General features: G+C 55.7%; 2 protein-coding genes across 3 annotated transcripts in view; one reads left to right on the top strand and one right to left on the bottom strand.

Moving 5' to 3' along the window:
- PCBD1 (pterin-4 alpha-carbinolamine dehydratase 1) overlaps positions 1-12,073 on the bottom strand; it is a 1,172,580-nt gene that overhangs the window by 860,954 nt on the left and 299,553 nt on the right. The window lies entirely within an intron of this gene.
- The window catches only part of LOC126962500 (cadherin-23-like), a 340,014-nt gene that overhangs the window by 327,124 nt on the left and 817 nt on the right, over positions 1-12,073 (top strand). Inside the window, 3 exon segments of the mRNA XM_050803593.1 lie at positions 4,856-4,916; positions 6,155-6,303; positions 10,815-10,950. Of these exon segments, the coding sequence (XP_050659550.1) occupies positions 4,856-4,916; positions 6,155-6,303; positions 10,815-10,950 (346 nt within the window).

Here is a 12,073-nt window from a genome sequence, read left to right as displayed (position 1 = left end):
GGCAAGTCCAGATGCCAGGCCCCTTGACACCCTCTACTGACCAACCAGCAAAGGCCAGCAAGTGCTGGGAGCGGACGCCTTGCCCGGACCAAGGCCAGGAATCATCTGGAGGGCAGTTGAAGCCACTCCCTTCCCACTGGGACCAGGGTACACCAGCAGGCCCTGCTCTGGACATATCTCTGCAAGCTCAGTGTAGAAGCCTCCTCTTCCCTTGGAGTTCCACAGAGCAGGACCTGCTGTGGGCAGAGAAGACTGCTGTGTGGCCTCGGGCTGGTCCCTGCCCCTTACTGGGCCTTGTTTCCACTCTCTACAGAACCAGAGGACTGCCTAGGTCTAAACGCACCCTCACATTCTCCCAGGAGTCCCTCAGCAAGGGTCTCCACCACACTTCCCTCTCCAAGCCTTCTCCAGCAGTCCCCCAAGCACTGACCTCAGAGCCAGACCCCAGCTGTCCCAAGCTCTGTGGAGACGTCTTCTCAGCTGTGGAAGGGAGGCCCGAAGAGCCCTGGGCAGTACCTGTGACCCCAGCCCTGCCCAGGCTCTGCTGTGCCCTGCAGCCCTCGGTCAGCCTGGCCAGCAGAGTGGCCTCCCTGTCACTCCCCAGCTGGACCTGGCTTTGTCTGGAAGAGTTCGGGATCTGCCTTGGGGGAGGGGATAGCTAAGGGAGAAGGGATGGCAACTGGGTTGGGAAGAGGGAGAAGGGAGCTGTCCAGAGATTCTAGGATGCCCCCCCGCCCCCCCGCCTTCCCACCGCCTCGCTCCAGCCTGTCTCCTTGGAGCCTTCTCAGGGCTGGGGGACTCAGGGAAGACGCAGAGGGAGGGCTTTACTGCCTCTGTGGCCCCGTGGTGCTCACCTTCCCCTGTTGGAAGTTTGAATGGTATGGTCGGCGGCAGCCAGCGGGTCGCTATTCAGTGGCTGCCAGCCACCAGGTTACCCGGGAGAGAGGTTACCAGCCATGGCGGGAGGGGAGCAGGCAGAGTGTTGGGCCCTGGCAGCCCCTGAGGCCCCTCTTGCAGCGTCCCTGGGCCCCGCTCCTTCCAGGCTTTTCCCTCAGCTTCTAGAAAAGCACCTTTCCTTTGAAGGTGTCTGGCTACAGAAGCGAGGGGTGAGGGGCATCTTCAAAGGTCAGGGGTATCCCAGGGCAGAAAGCACAAGAGTGAGGGACTGCGAAGGCCATGCTCCCCACAGTGCGAGTGAGCCACAGGAGACCTCCACCGGAGGCTCTTTCCAAACCACACACACACAAACATACACACACAAACACAGACACACACTTCCCTCCCCCAGCCTTCTTTCTCCCCAGAAGCCAGAGCTTCTCTGGCAACCAGCCGCCTGCTTAGGAGCCCAAGTCTTCCGCAGCTTCCCCACCAGGGACCTCCAAGCTCCCAGAAGTGCAACTCAAGACGGGAGTCATGGCTCTGTCCAAGACCTGAGCCTCGGACCCATTCCCTTTTTTGAAGCCCCAGTTTATGGTTTTTAGCTCTTCCCTCCTGCCCTTGCCCACAAAAAGAGGCACTGTCTGCCAACTCCAAGATGGACAGGAGCTTTCCTATAGGCTGTTAGGGCTGGAGCGGTCCTCAAGGGTCATCTAACTCCTCTTCTGAGAGAAGAGCCCCCCTCTTCTCTCAGAGGACCAAACTGAGGCCCAGAGAGGTGTGACCTGCCCAGAGGCACCCAGCAAGGGAGTGGTGGGAGACTTGGTGTGTCCCCTGTGCCGGGTGGGCAGGGGCAGGCAGTAGGCATCCAGTGTAGGCAAAGCATCCAGCCCAAAGGTGTTCCCAATGCCTAGAGCCCCCATTGGGATTCCTGCCCCTCCCATCACAGCCTTCACTGCCCTCATTTTCCTTAACTTCCTCTTCTAAAACCAACTGAACACTTCATCTGTGGCCCCCATTCCTCCTGAGATGGCAGAAGGCAAAGCTTCCAGGGTGGTGCAGGCTGCTGGAGTAGGGAGGCATCAAGGAAATCTCACCATGGATAGACACGCAAGGGCGTGCTCTGGGCAACACGGCTGTCTTCCCAGTCCTGAGCCCTTCCAGATCTGGACAATTGAAGCACCCTGTTACATCCCTCCACCTGCCAGCTCCTAAGATTTCTCAGGGAATGGGGAGAGAAAGAACTGCAAGGCAAGGGCAACCCCAGCCATCCCCAGCTCTGGCATAAATCAAGAGGGCTCCCTGGAGAAGGTGGCATCACTCATGTCAACCTTTACCACACATCCCCATGCTAGGCACCAGCCAAGATGCTTTGCAGGATGACTTCTGATCTTCCTCTCAACCCTGCAAGCTTGGTCATCATTGTGCCCAGTCTAAAGATCAGGAAACTGAGGCTCAAGGGGGCCAAAGTACTTATCCATGGTGCCATAGAGAGTAAGTGACAAATCCTAAATTCGTGCTTGGGTGTGCCTGACCCAGAGCCCTTGTTCTTCTTGCTCCAGTGTACTGGTCCTCCTCCCCACCGTCAACATGCTCATCAGAATCCTCAGACATGCTTACAGCAGTGTCCAGGTGTGCATCGAGCCTGACCAGGCCAGCGCCTGCTGCAGGCTCCTTGCTCTCCCTCCATACCACCATGTCTGTGTTCGCTGTCCTGTGGAGGCTCCAGGGCCTCAGTGCTGCTGATTGAGGCTGTCATTCCACTCTTCCAACCACAGCCCTCTGCTGTCCCTGCATGAGCCCTTCACTCCAGACTGGGGTCCCAGTTCCTTCCTCAGCCTCCCCAGCTGCCTCTACTTCGGCTCACACTGTTTCCCAGCACAAATGTTCCTCCCACCTCTCTCTGCTAAGCCAGGTTTCCACCATCCTTCCAAACCCAGCTCCCTCCTTTGGAAGCCTTCAGCCAATCCCACCCTCACTGTTTTCTTGATCTTTGCTAGCAGGAACCCATCCCCATCTTCTCTGCAGGTTTGTCCAGTGAGCAAAGATAGGAAAGCCTGCATTAGGGCTTTGGGTGGCAAGAAAGAAATCCATTCTATATTATCTTAGGCAGGGCCAGACATGGTGGCTCACACCTGTAATCCCAGCACTTTGGGAAGCCAAGGCGGGAGGATTGCTTGAGCTCAGGAGTTCAAGACCAGCCTCGGCAATATAGCAAGACCCTGTCTCTACAAAAAATTAATAATAATCTAGGCAGAAGGAGAAGTGTACTGGAGCAATACTGAGATACCCCACGGGATCAAAGGAAAAATCAAACGGGAGCGAGGCACAGATGGGCTCCTGGAATAGCTGGGCCCAGAGATGCAAACCAGGGCTGAGTGTTGTGTGTGTCCTTCATTCGTGCTCACTGAGTGTCAGCCTAGTTCCTCTCCCTGGAGCTCTGCTTCTAAGTCATTCACATGTTTGACCCTGCTGTGTGCCAGGATTGTTGTTCCAGAGACCAGGGATATCGCAGTGCACAAAGTCCTTTCTTCCTGTGGGGATATAGGCAATAAACAAAGATAGCGTGTATCAGAGGGTGACCAGGGGTAGGGAAGTCCAGGACATTGGAGTGGGGGCTATAATTTCATATGTAGTGCACAGGGAGGGTCTTAGGAGAAGATATTTGAATAAAGACCTGAAGGAGATGAGGGCATGAACATGCAAATATCTGGAGGGAGAGCTTGCCAGGAAACAGCCAGGGCAGAAGCCATGAGGCCAGCACACGCTTGGTGTTCAAGAAACAGCCAGGAGACCAGTGTGCTAGGGCAATTAAGAGGAGAGAGTGGTGAGAGGTGGGGCCCAGGGGTGTGCAAGAGAGGGGCTGTTGACATTCCCACATTTTACTGCTAGAAAGACTGACTCAATCTCTCTGGGCTCAAGGTCAACAATCCCAGAGAAGGATGCGATTGGCTGAGCTTTGATCAGGCACCTGGTCCTGGACCAGTCCCCTCTGACCATCTTGGCAGGGTCAGGAAGAAAATGGCAGCTCCCGTGTACACCACAGGGCTGAAGTGAGAGGTGGTGAGACAAGGAGGGGCAGACCCAGAAGAAGTGGGAGAGCCCAGGGTCTTACAAAGCAATTCACCACAGATCCGATAGGATGACATGTCATGGGAGGTTCCAGCCTCTTCCTGCACTGCCCTGGGGGAGTAGGGGATTGTTCTCCACTTGTTTTGGGTGGACAGTGGGTAAAGTAGGTATTCAGTTGTTGGCTTGACAGGACTCACGTTGGGGTCAGCTATGGTTCTGCCAGGAGCCTTGAGGCTGGACTCCTTGTAAAAAGGGCTGAGCACTAGGCAGTGTCTCAGAGTGACTACAACATCCCCCACACACACAAGCCCACCAGAGGCAACACATAAACACATAAGCCTGAGGTGCAGCCACACCAGCTGGGTTGATCTGAAGCTAGACTGGGGTGATGGTGCGTGTGAATGAACATGGAGCACTCACGTGGGAGGAGGGCTCCTGGGCTTCCACGAAGTGACCGTTACAGTGTACAGTGCTGGCTGGGACCCAGTGTGGCCAGAATAGCTTCGGGCTAAGGAAATGCGGGCAAGAAGTAACCCTGTTGTCCAGCCACCCTGGGAGAGGTTCCTGGGCTCTGAAAGGCTGCCAGGTAGGGATGTAGAGGGATGGGACAGCCTGAGAGAATCTCGACCCAGCGGGCTGCAGTGCCATCTTTCACCTTCTCCCCCGTCCTCCCTGTGAACCTGAAGGAGGATCGGGGCAGAGCTGGCCCTGGACAGGGCCACAGGGGCCTTCAGCGGTTGGACATCCTCATGGGGATCAGAAAGACACACCCCCAGCCTCTGTGGGAGACCACTGGTTTTGGCAGGATGGGGTAGGATGCGTGAAGGGAAGGAAAGGGGGTCTAAAAACCTCTTATTTCCCTGCTGGGTGGCATTCAAGAAGTAACTCGTGTCTCATTCTCCCTCAGCTGAAAGCCACAGACGCGGACGAGGGCGAGTTTGGGCGTGTGTGGTACCGCATCCTCCATGGTGAGTGAGGCTGCCCTAGGATGGGGGGCCACCCTCCTGCCCGGGCGAGGGCAGAGCTTCTCTAGGCTTCCAAAGGTCTGGGAGATGAAGCCAAGAAAACCCCCAGGGCTGTACACATGGGGCAAGGCCAGGGGGAGGAAACAGGGACATTCTCCTTATTCACACAAGGTCAGTGAGGGGGCAGCTTTTTTGATTATTTGTTTTTAAGACGGAGTCTCCGTCTGTCGCCCAGGCTGGAGTGCAGTGGCGTGATTTCTGCTCACTGCAACCTCCGCCTCCCGGGTTCCAGTGATTCTTGTGCCTCAGCTTCCCAAGTAGCTGGGACTATAGGCACGTGCCTGTAATTTTTTGTACTTTTAGTAGAGACAGGGTTTCGCCATGTTAGCCAGGATGGCCTCAATCTCCTGACCTCGTGATCCACCTGCCTCGGCCTCCCAAAGTGCTGGGATTACAGGCGTGAGCCACCGCACCCCCAGGTGGCTTTTAATTGCCGTATTCCTGAAGTCCATGGTGTCCTGCAGAGCTTCCCAAAGCTATGGCCCTGACAGATAGGGCCCAGAGCCCAGGGCAGCCCCCAGCAGCACACTCCCCAGGAACTGGATCTCAATGGTCCAACCAGAATCTGGTGCCCATCCCTGAACCAATCACTATGGCCAGGGAATAAAACGTGCTAATCCTCCCACTTCTCAAATCAGGGGTAAAGTCACTGCCCACAAATGTTATGGACTGAGAGTAGAGAAGAGTGGATCCCCAAAGGAAAATCCGGGTGCTGTGCCCAAAATATAGGGGAATGAGTGCTGGACCAGCGCTGAGATGTCCACTACATCCTGGATTCAACCACCCATGGAGAATTTGGTTTCGGTTTGGAGTGCCCCAGCTTCTTCTGAAATATTAAAAAGGCCTCACACTACCCACATCTGTGGGTGTAGGAGCAGGGCGAGGGGGACCAGCAGGAGCCCCACCTGCTGGGGACCATCAACACCAAGATGAAGGCTTTCAGGAGAGAGCTGCAGGCCTTCCTGGAGCAGGAGAACCACTCTGGGGATGGCCTGTCTGCCTTGCGCCACCTCACAGAGTCCTCCAGCTTCCTCTCCACTGTGACTTCTGTGTCCCGGAAGACCCCCATCCTCCTCACAAAGAGGGAGCATGGGAACTTCTGCCCCCAACCATGGCAGGCCGGCACAGCAGGAGACTTCTGGGCAGGGCCGGTATTCCAGGGGGTCTGTCCCTCCACACAGGTAACCATGGCAACAACTTCCGAATCCATGTCAGCAATGGGCTCCTGATGCGAGGGCCCCGGCCCCTGGACCGAGAGCGGAACTCATCCCACGTGCTGATAGTGGAGGCCTACAACCACGACCTGGGCCCCATGCGGAGCTCCGTCAGGGTGAGTCTCGGGGCAGGCTGGGGTGCTGACCTCAGGACGGGGCCAAGCCCACCGCTAGAACAGAGAAGGCCATTAGTTGGTGCCTGGTGTGGGCAGGGCCACCACCAGGTTTAGGAGCTGAATGACATCTGGGGCTAAGGGTTCGTTGACAGGTGACCAGCCTGGGACTTGGACTTGTCATTTTGCTCTGAGTCTGTTCCTCCAGCTGTGGAAAGGGGTCAGTGATAATGACGTCTGTCCTAAGGAATGAAAGAGGTATCCTTACTGTACTAACCCCTGTATCCACAGAGCTCTCTAGGGTAAGTCAAGGAAATCTCACATGGGTGATCTTGGAGGTACAGATGCCAACCTCATTTTACAGATGAGAAAACTGAGGCACAGAGAAGTTGCTAGTGATAGAATCAGGACTGGAGCCCCCATCTTCTGAATCCAAGTTCAGTGCCCTTTCCAATGAAAGTGACCCTAACATATTCCAGTCACCTCTCCCAGCTGCCCCATCAAATGTATTCTTTTCTGCCCAGCCTCACCTGCGCAGCCAAAATCCAATCAGCCTTAGTCCTCCCGAATGGCTGAAAACCTATACACAGATGCTCCCTCTGGTTGTGTTATGTGCACTACCACCAGCAGGGGGATGACTGAGATGACCTCTCAAGGCCACCTCACCCCCACCCCTGCACACTCAGCGGCCCCCAGCCCCTTCCTCTAAACCAGTGAGTCAGACCCCGGACATTAGGAGTAGGAGGGAGATGGGAAGAGTCAGGCGGAGCAAGCAGGGACTTTCACCCAGAACTGAGCGCCCCGCTCCTCTTCTTAGCCCTGTCTCCACCCCCTGCTTCCCCCAGGCTGGAAACAATGAGCAGTGGTCACCGGGTACTCACGATCACAAACACGATGGGTCTGACTGCGCAGGGGCTGTGCTGGGGCGGGTGACTCAGCCCTGACCCAGCTCCTGCTGACACCCCCGAGGCTTTGCCCCAGGAAGTGCTGGGAAGAAACCTGGGTCTTTGCAACTGCCCTGAGTGAGACCTGCCCTGTGGAAATGGCTGAGGGGGTCAGATCCCCTGGTTCTTACAGGGCCCTGATGATGGAGACTCAGACACAGTGACCTGGACATGCACACAGCCATGCTGGCCTGCATAACTGTGAGTCTCATTCGTGGGCTGGTCAGTACGCCCTCATCCGAGCCTGCCTTGTGTGGGGCCCACTTCAGGCCACAGAGTGACGGATGTCAGCGAAGCTGGGGTTGGGTCTCTAAACTTCAGACTTCCTAACACAGCCCTCCATGTGGCCCTCACTCCCCACTCCCTCCCCGAGGCATGGTGGGCGCCTGCCTCCAGGATCTGCTCCCATCAATGCCTCGGCATCGTGGCTGCAAACCTCTTTTAGCCACAAACCTTCTGTTTAAACAAAACGATATGCAGCATCCCAGGGTACGGTGTAAAACAGATCGAAGCCAGGCTGTGACGATCAGTGCAGGGGTGGGGCTCCCAGAGCCACACCCGCTCAGCTACTTACCTCCTGCCCCTGTCCCCGTGAACCCTGAGGAATAATAAACCCTCACACGTGCCCGATATTTTTCTAAATGCCTCGTGTACTTTAACCTCTGTAACCCTCATAATAGCCCTATGAAGTTGGCACTGTTAATACCTCCATTTTACAGATAACATGATTGAGGCAAAGAGGAATTCACCGACTTGTTCAGGGTCACACAGCAGTAAGGGTGGAGCCAGGCTTCATGCCGCGGCAGCCAGCTCAAGCCTGTCCCCTTAACCGCTACACCCCACTGCCTCACACAAGCCTCTTCAGAGCCCAGTCGGAAACCACTGCCTCATCCCCTCAGGGTAATTTTAAGGTGAGAATTTGGGGGCTGGTCCCTGGGGCAGGGACTTGGTGGCACTGTAGCACACAGCCTCCACAGCTGTGAGACCCGGGAGAGCTGGGGACCTTCCTGCAGGCAGTGTGGGGACTCTGGCTTTCCGCTGGATTCACTTTCCCAGCAGCAGGGGACAGACAGCTTGCAGGAACCATCCACATCCTCCAGTTCCTGCCTCAGAGACCGGGGACAGCCCCAGTGAGGGGCCAGGGAGTGCAGAGTGAGACAGTCCCCGTAGAGACTGGGTGTCTCAGGGTGTACACGGCACATACACACTCAAACACACACACATGCCCACGCACACCTCCTCTCCCTGTCCTCCTAACCACTAACACCCCATTTTACAGATGAGGAAACTGAGGCACAGCACTGCACTGGCACAGCACTGGACAGGTACAGCACTGGACAGAAAGCAGGTCTGGTTCTCCAGGAAGCGCAGTAGCTCCCACTTGCTCAGCAAGAACCTGACAGACCTCTGCTTCCTGTACATCTGTGCCTCTCAAGTTCGCAAACCATCTTGCCTCCTCCTGTCTCTGCTGCTAAAAACAAGGCTGAAACCAACCAGAGGATGGTGGCATGTAGCCAGACTCATGGAGGACAGGCCACACCCCAGCTCCGTGCCACCTCTCTCATCTTGTCATTGTACTGTCAGCCCGGCCCTGTTTTTTCCTCACAACTCTTGGAGTCAAGGTCGTTTGGACAAGTAGATTCAGGAAGGGTAAGGCCCACAGTTTTGAAAGAGGAGTGGTTAGTTTCTGTTTACAGAAAGAGTTCCCGAAATTCATCCATGCAAATTCCCCCCGCACCCACCCTACCCAGGATCTTCCCCAGCCAAGTTCTGGGTGAAGCCAAATTTAGAAGTTTCCAGCCTGTGAACAGCTGCGCTCTGGAGTGGACGTGTTAGTTTGCATAGTGGGTTCTGGGTGTCTGGACATGAAAATTCTAATGACACAGCAGAGCTGTGAGAACCCTAGGAGCAGCGATGCAGAGAAACTTTTACCCGCCTATGCCTCTTCGCCCCCAGCCCTGCCACCCTCCCCACCCTGGAGTCCTCCACTGGTCAGGCTGCTGTTTTTGGCTTCTACCAGCCAGAGGCTGTGTCACTTCTCTCCAGCTGATTCCCAGCTAATCCCCAAAGAGAAAGCAGGGCTGATCCCAGAGGCAGTGACCAGGTGCCAGACACACACGCCTCTGCTACACATGCCGCCGGCCCCTCCCTTAGTGCTGGTCACCACATGCAAAGTCTGTATGGAGTCACAGCCCCTTCCCTATTTGCTCCCCTCTCCACTTTGCTGGCAAGTTCCTACTGGCCCTGGCTCTGTTTGGCTGGGAAGAGGGTGCCTCTCCTGTTCTGGGGCCAGCTCACCACAGCATAGAGCAAAGAGCTAAAAGCTAAAAACTCCTGGGCTCCAGCAATCCTCCCGCCTTAGCCTCCCTAGTAGCTGGGACTCCAGGTGCGTGCTATCACCCCTGGCTAATTTCTTTTGTATTTTTTGCAAAGACAGAGTCTTACTATGGTACCCAGGCTGGTCTCGAATTCCTGGGCTCAAGAGATCCCCCACCTCAGCCTCCCACATTTATGGGATTACGGGCAAGAGCCACCATGCCTGACCTCCATAAACACCTTTTAAACTGTATTATGTTCATGATGTACAATGCACACATTCATAAAGAGGACTTAGAAAGTGCTGTTAAGCGGTGAGGAAAATGATGTGTAATTGCACAATTCAGAAACAGCCACTGCCTTGGGTGGGGGCCTCAGAAGCAAACCCCTGAAACAAGGATTGGTGTGAAAGTAATGTGTAAGAAGCGCCCACAGGAAAAGGTGGAACAGGGTGCGACCAGAAAGGAAAAACAGCCAGCAAAGTGGCATGGAGGGAGCTAGGCCTCCATCCCCCAGGGAGCCCTAAAGCATCCCCTCACTGCCCCAAACAGGGCCAAGGAAGGTGGAGTCTTTGCTCTCCACGCCCATCAATCATTGGCTCAGGGCTGCCCTAAGGGACGGAAGTTCCCAGGCATTTCTGCTCACTGGGCTGGTTTCCAGCAGCCTGGGTGTGGGTGCAGTGAGGTGGGGTTGGTCCTCCCCAAAGAGCCTGAGGGGCTGGGAGCTGGCTGTGAGAAGGTGCACAAGAATTGTAAAGAGTGTGAGCACTGACATTCTCTACTACAACTGCCATTGTATTTTAACCTGTATTCTCCAAGATATATTTTGATATTTGATTGTGATCACTTTGAATTTTTTTGAGAACTTTTGCAGGCCCTGGCTCATTTGTCTTCATAACAACCTTAGGAGTGGCCTGGAGTGTGAATTATTATCTTAATATTACCACTTCATAGGTGGGAAACTGGTGGCCCCAAAGAGTCACTAATTAGTCAGACGTTCCCACAGCGTTAGTCAAAGAGCCAAGAGCAAGATGAAGTTCATTCCAAAACAAGTAATGTTTGAGCATCTGCCACGCGCCAGGTGCTATGCAAGGTGGTAGGACACAGTGACACACCAGACAGGCCCCGGGTCCCAGAGGGAGCTCATAGCAGGCCCAGGAGAGCAGTGACCACATTAGCTGGCCACAGTGGGCCAAGCCCTGGGCTTCCCCGGGCACCCCGCCCTGACCTTGCACCCCTGGCCCGGCTCCCGCAGGTGATTGTGTACGTGGAGGATGTCAACGATGAGGCCCCCGTGTTCACACAGCAGCAGTACAGCCGTCTGGGGCTTCGAGAGACCGCAGGCATTGGAACGTCAGTCATCGTGGTCCGAGCCACAGACCGAGACTCTGGTGAGGCTGGCAGGAGGAAGCTGGGGGTCCCATTGCTCAGAGCAAACCTCCCCGGCTCACCCAGCCTCTCCTTCGAAACGGTCATCCCTGATGCTTCAGGCTCCCCATTTAGCCATGTCTAGGCCAGAGAGGAGCTGCTGGGATGGTCTTGATCACTTCCCACCAGATGCCCTGGCCTGAGAGGGTTGGAATCAGGGAGAGTTGTCCTAACCACTGGGTGGACAGAGGAGAGGCCACAAGCTTGAGAAGTCCAGCTCCATCATCCCAGGACCCAGCAGCTCCCACTAGCCTTTGGAGAGGGGCTGAGCAGAGTTGGGAGGGGTAAAGAGGACCCATCAGAAAGCTGGCTGTGGCCTGGCCTGCTCCTCCAGCCCCTCCATGCCCTCCAGGACCAGCTCAGGGCCTAGCACACCCAGCCCCCCTGACCCTGTGCAAGTGACAGTGCCTTTCTGTGCTACAGGGCAGTAGCCTGAAGGCAGCCTGAACCTTGCCAAGGGTCCAAGCCCCAGAGCCACAGCCGGCAGCGCAAAATGAAGGGGAAGCATGCCGGGTCTCTGTGGCCCTCTGTGCGGCCTGGGCTGTCTGGCCTGTGCCTCAGTCGGCGATATGACTGAAAAGGAGCATTTTCTGGGGACCCACCGTCCCCCAGAGAGGCTCCCTGAGCTGCTCATCCTTCATGTCAGCTACTCAGGTGACCCCTAACCCCTCTCTCAGCATCCTCAGATTATCTGTGGCATGCATGGGATGGGGTGGAGGGAGAAATGGCTGCAGATTCTCAGGCGGAGTCTCAGGCACGTTAGGAGAGTTTAGGGCACATACGCGGCTATGGCCCCATGGTTCATGGCCTTTTCTATGTCAGGGATCCCGTCCCCAGAAAATGCACATCCAGTCAGAGTCCCCAGGTAATTCCAAGGAAGTCTTGGATTCTCAGAGTGGTTTGATGACCACTCCCTTCCCTGACCTCCCCTTGAGGTCTGTGAACTTCAGTTTTGGAATGCCAGCTCTAGCTCCTGATTGAATGGTTTGTTTCAAGGCACAGAAATTTGGGGTGTAGGGAGTGGGGACAATGGGGGAAGGTGTCCCTGACACTGAAGCCCTTCTGTCGAAGGGACCAAACCAAGGC

This window comes from Macaca thibetana, chromosome 9 (assembly GCF_024542745.1).
Source record: "Macaca thibetana thibetana isolate TM-01 chromosome 9, ASM2454274v1, whole genome shotgun sequence".
Taxonomy (NCBI): domain Eukaryota; kingdom Metazoa; phylum Chordata; class Mammalia; order Primates; family Cercopithecidae; genus Macaca; species Macaca thibetana.
Note: the sequence above shows the minus strand (reverse complement) of the source record. Positions and strands in the feature narration are given on the sequence as shown.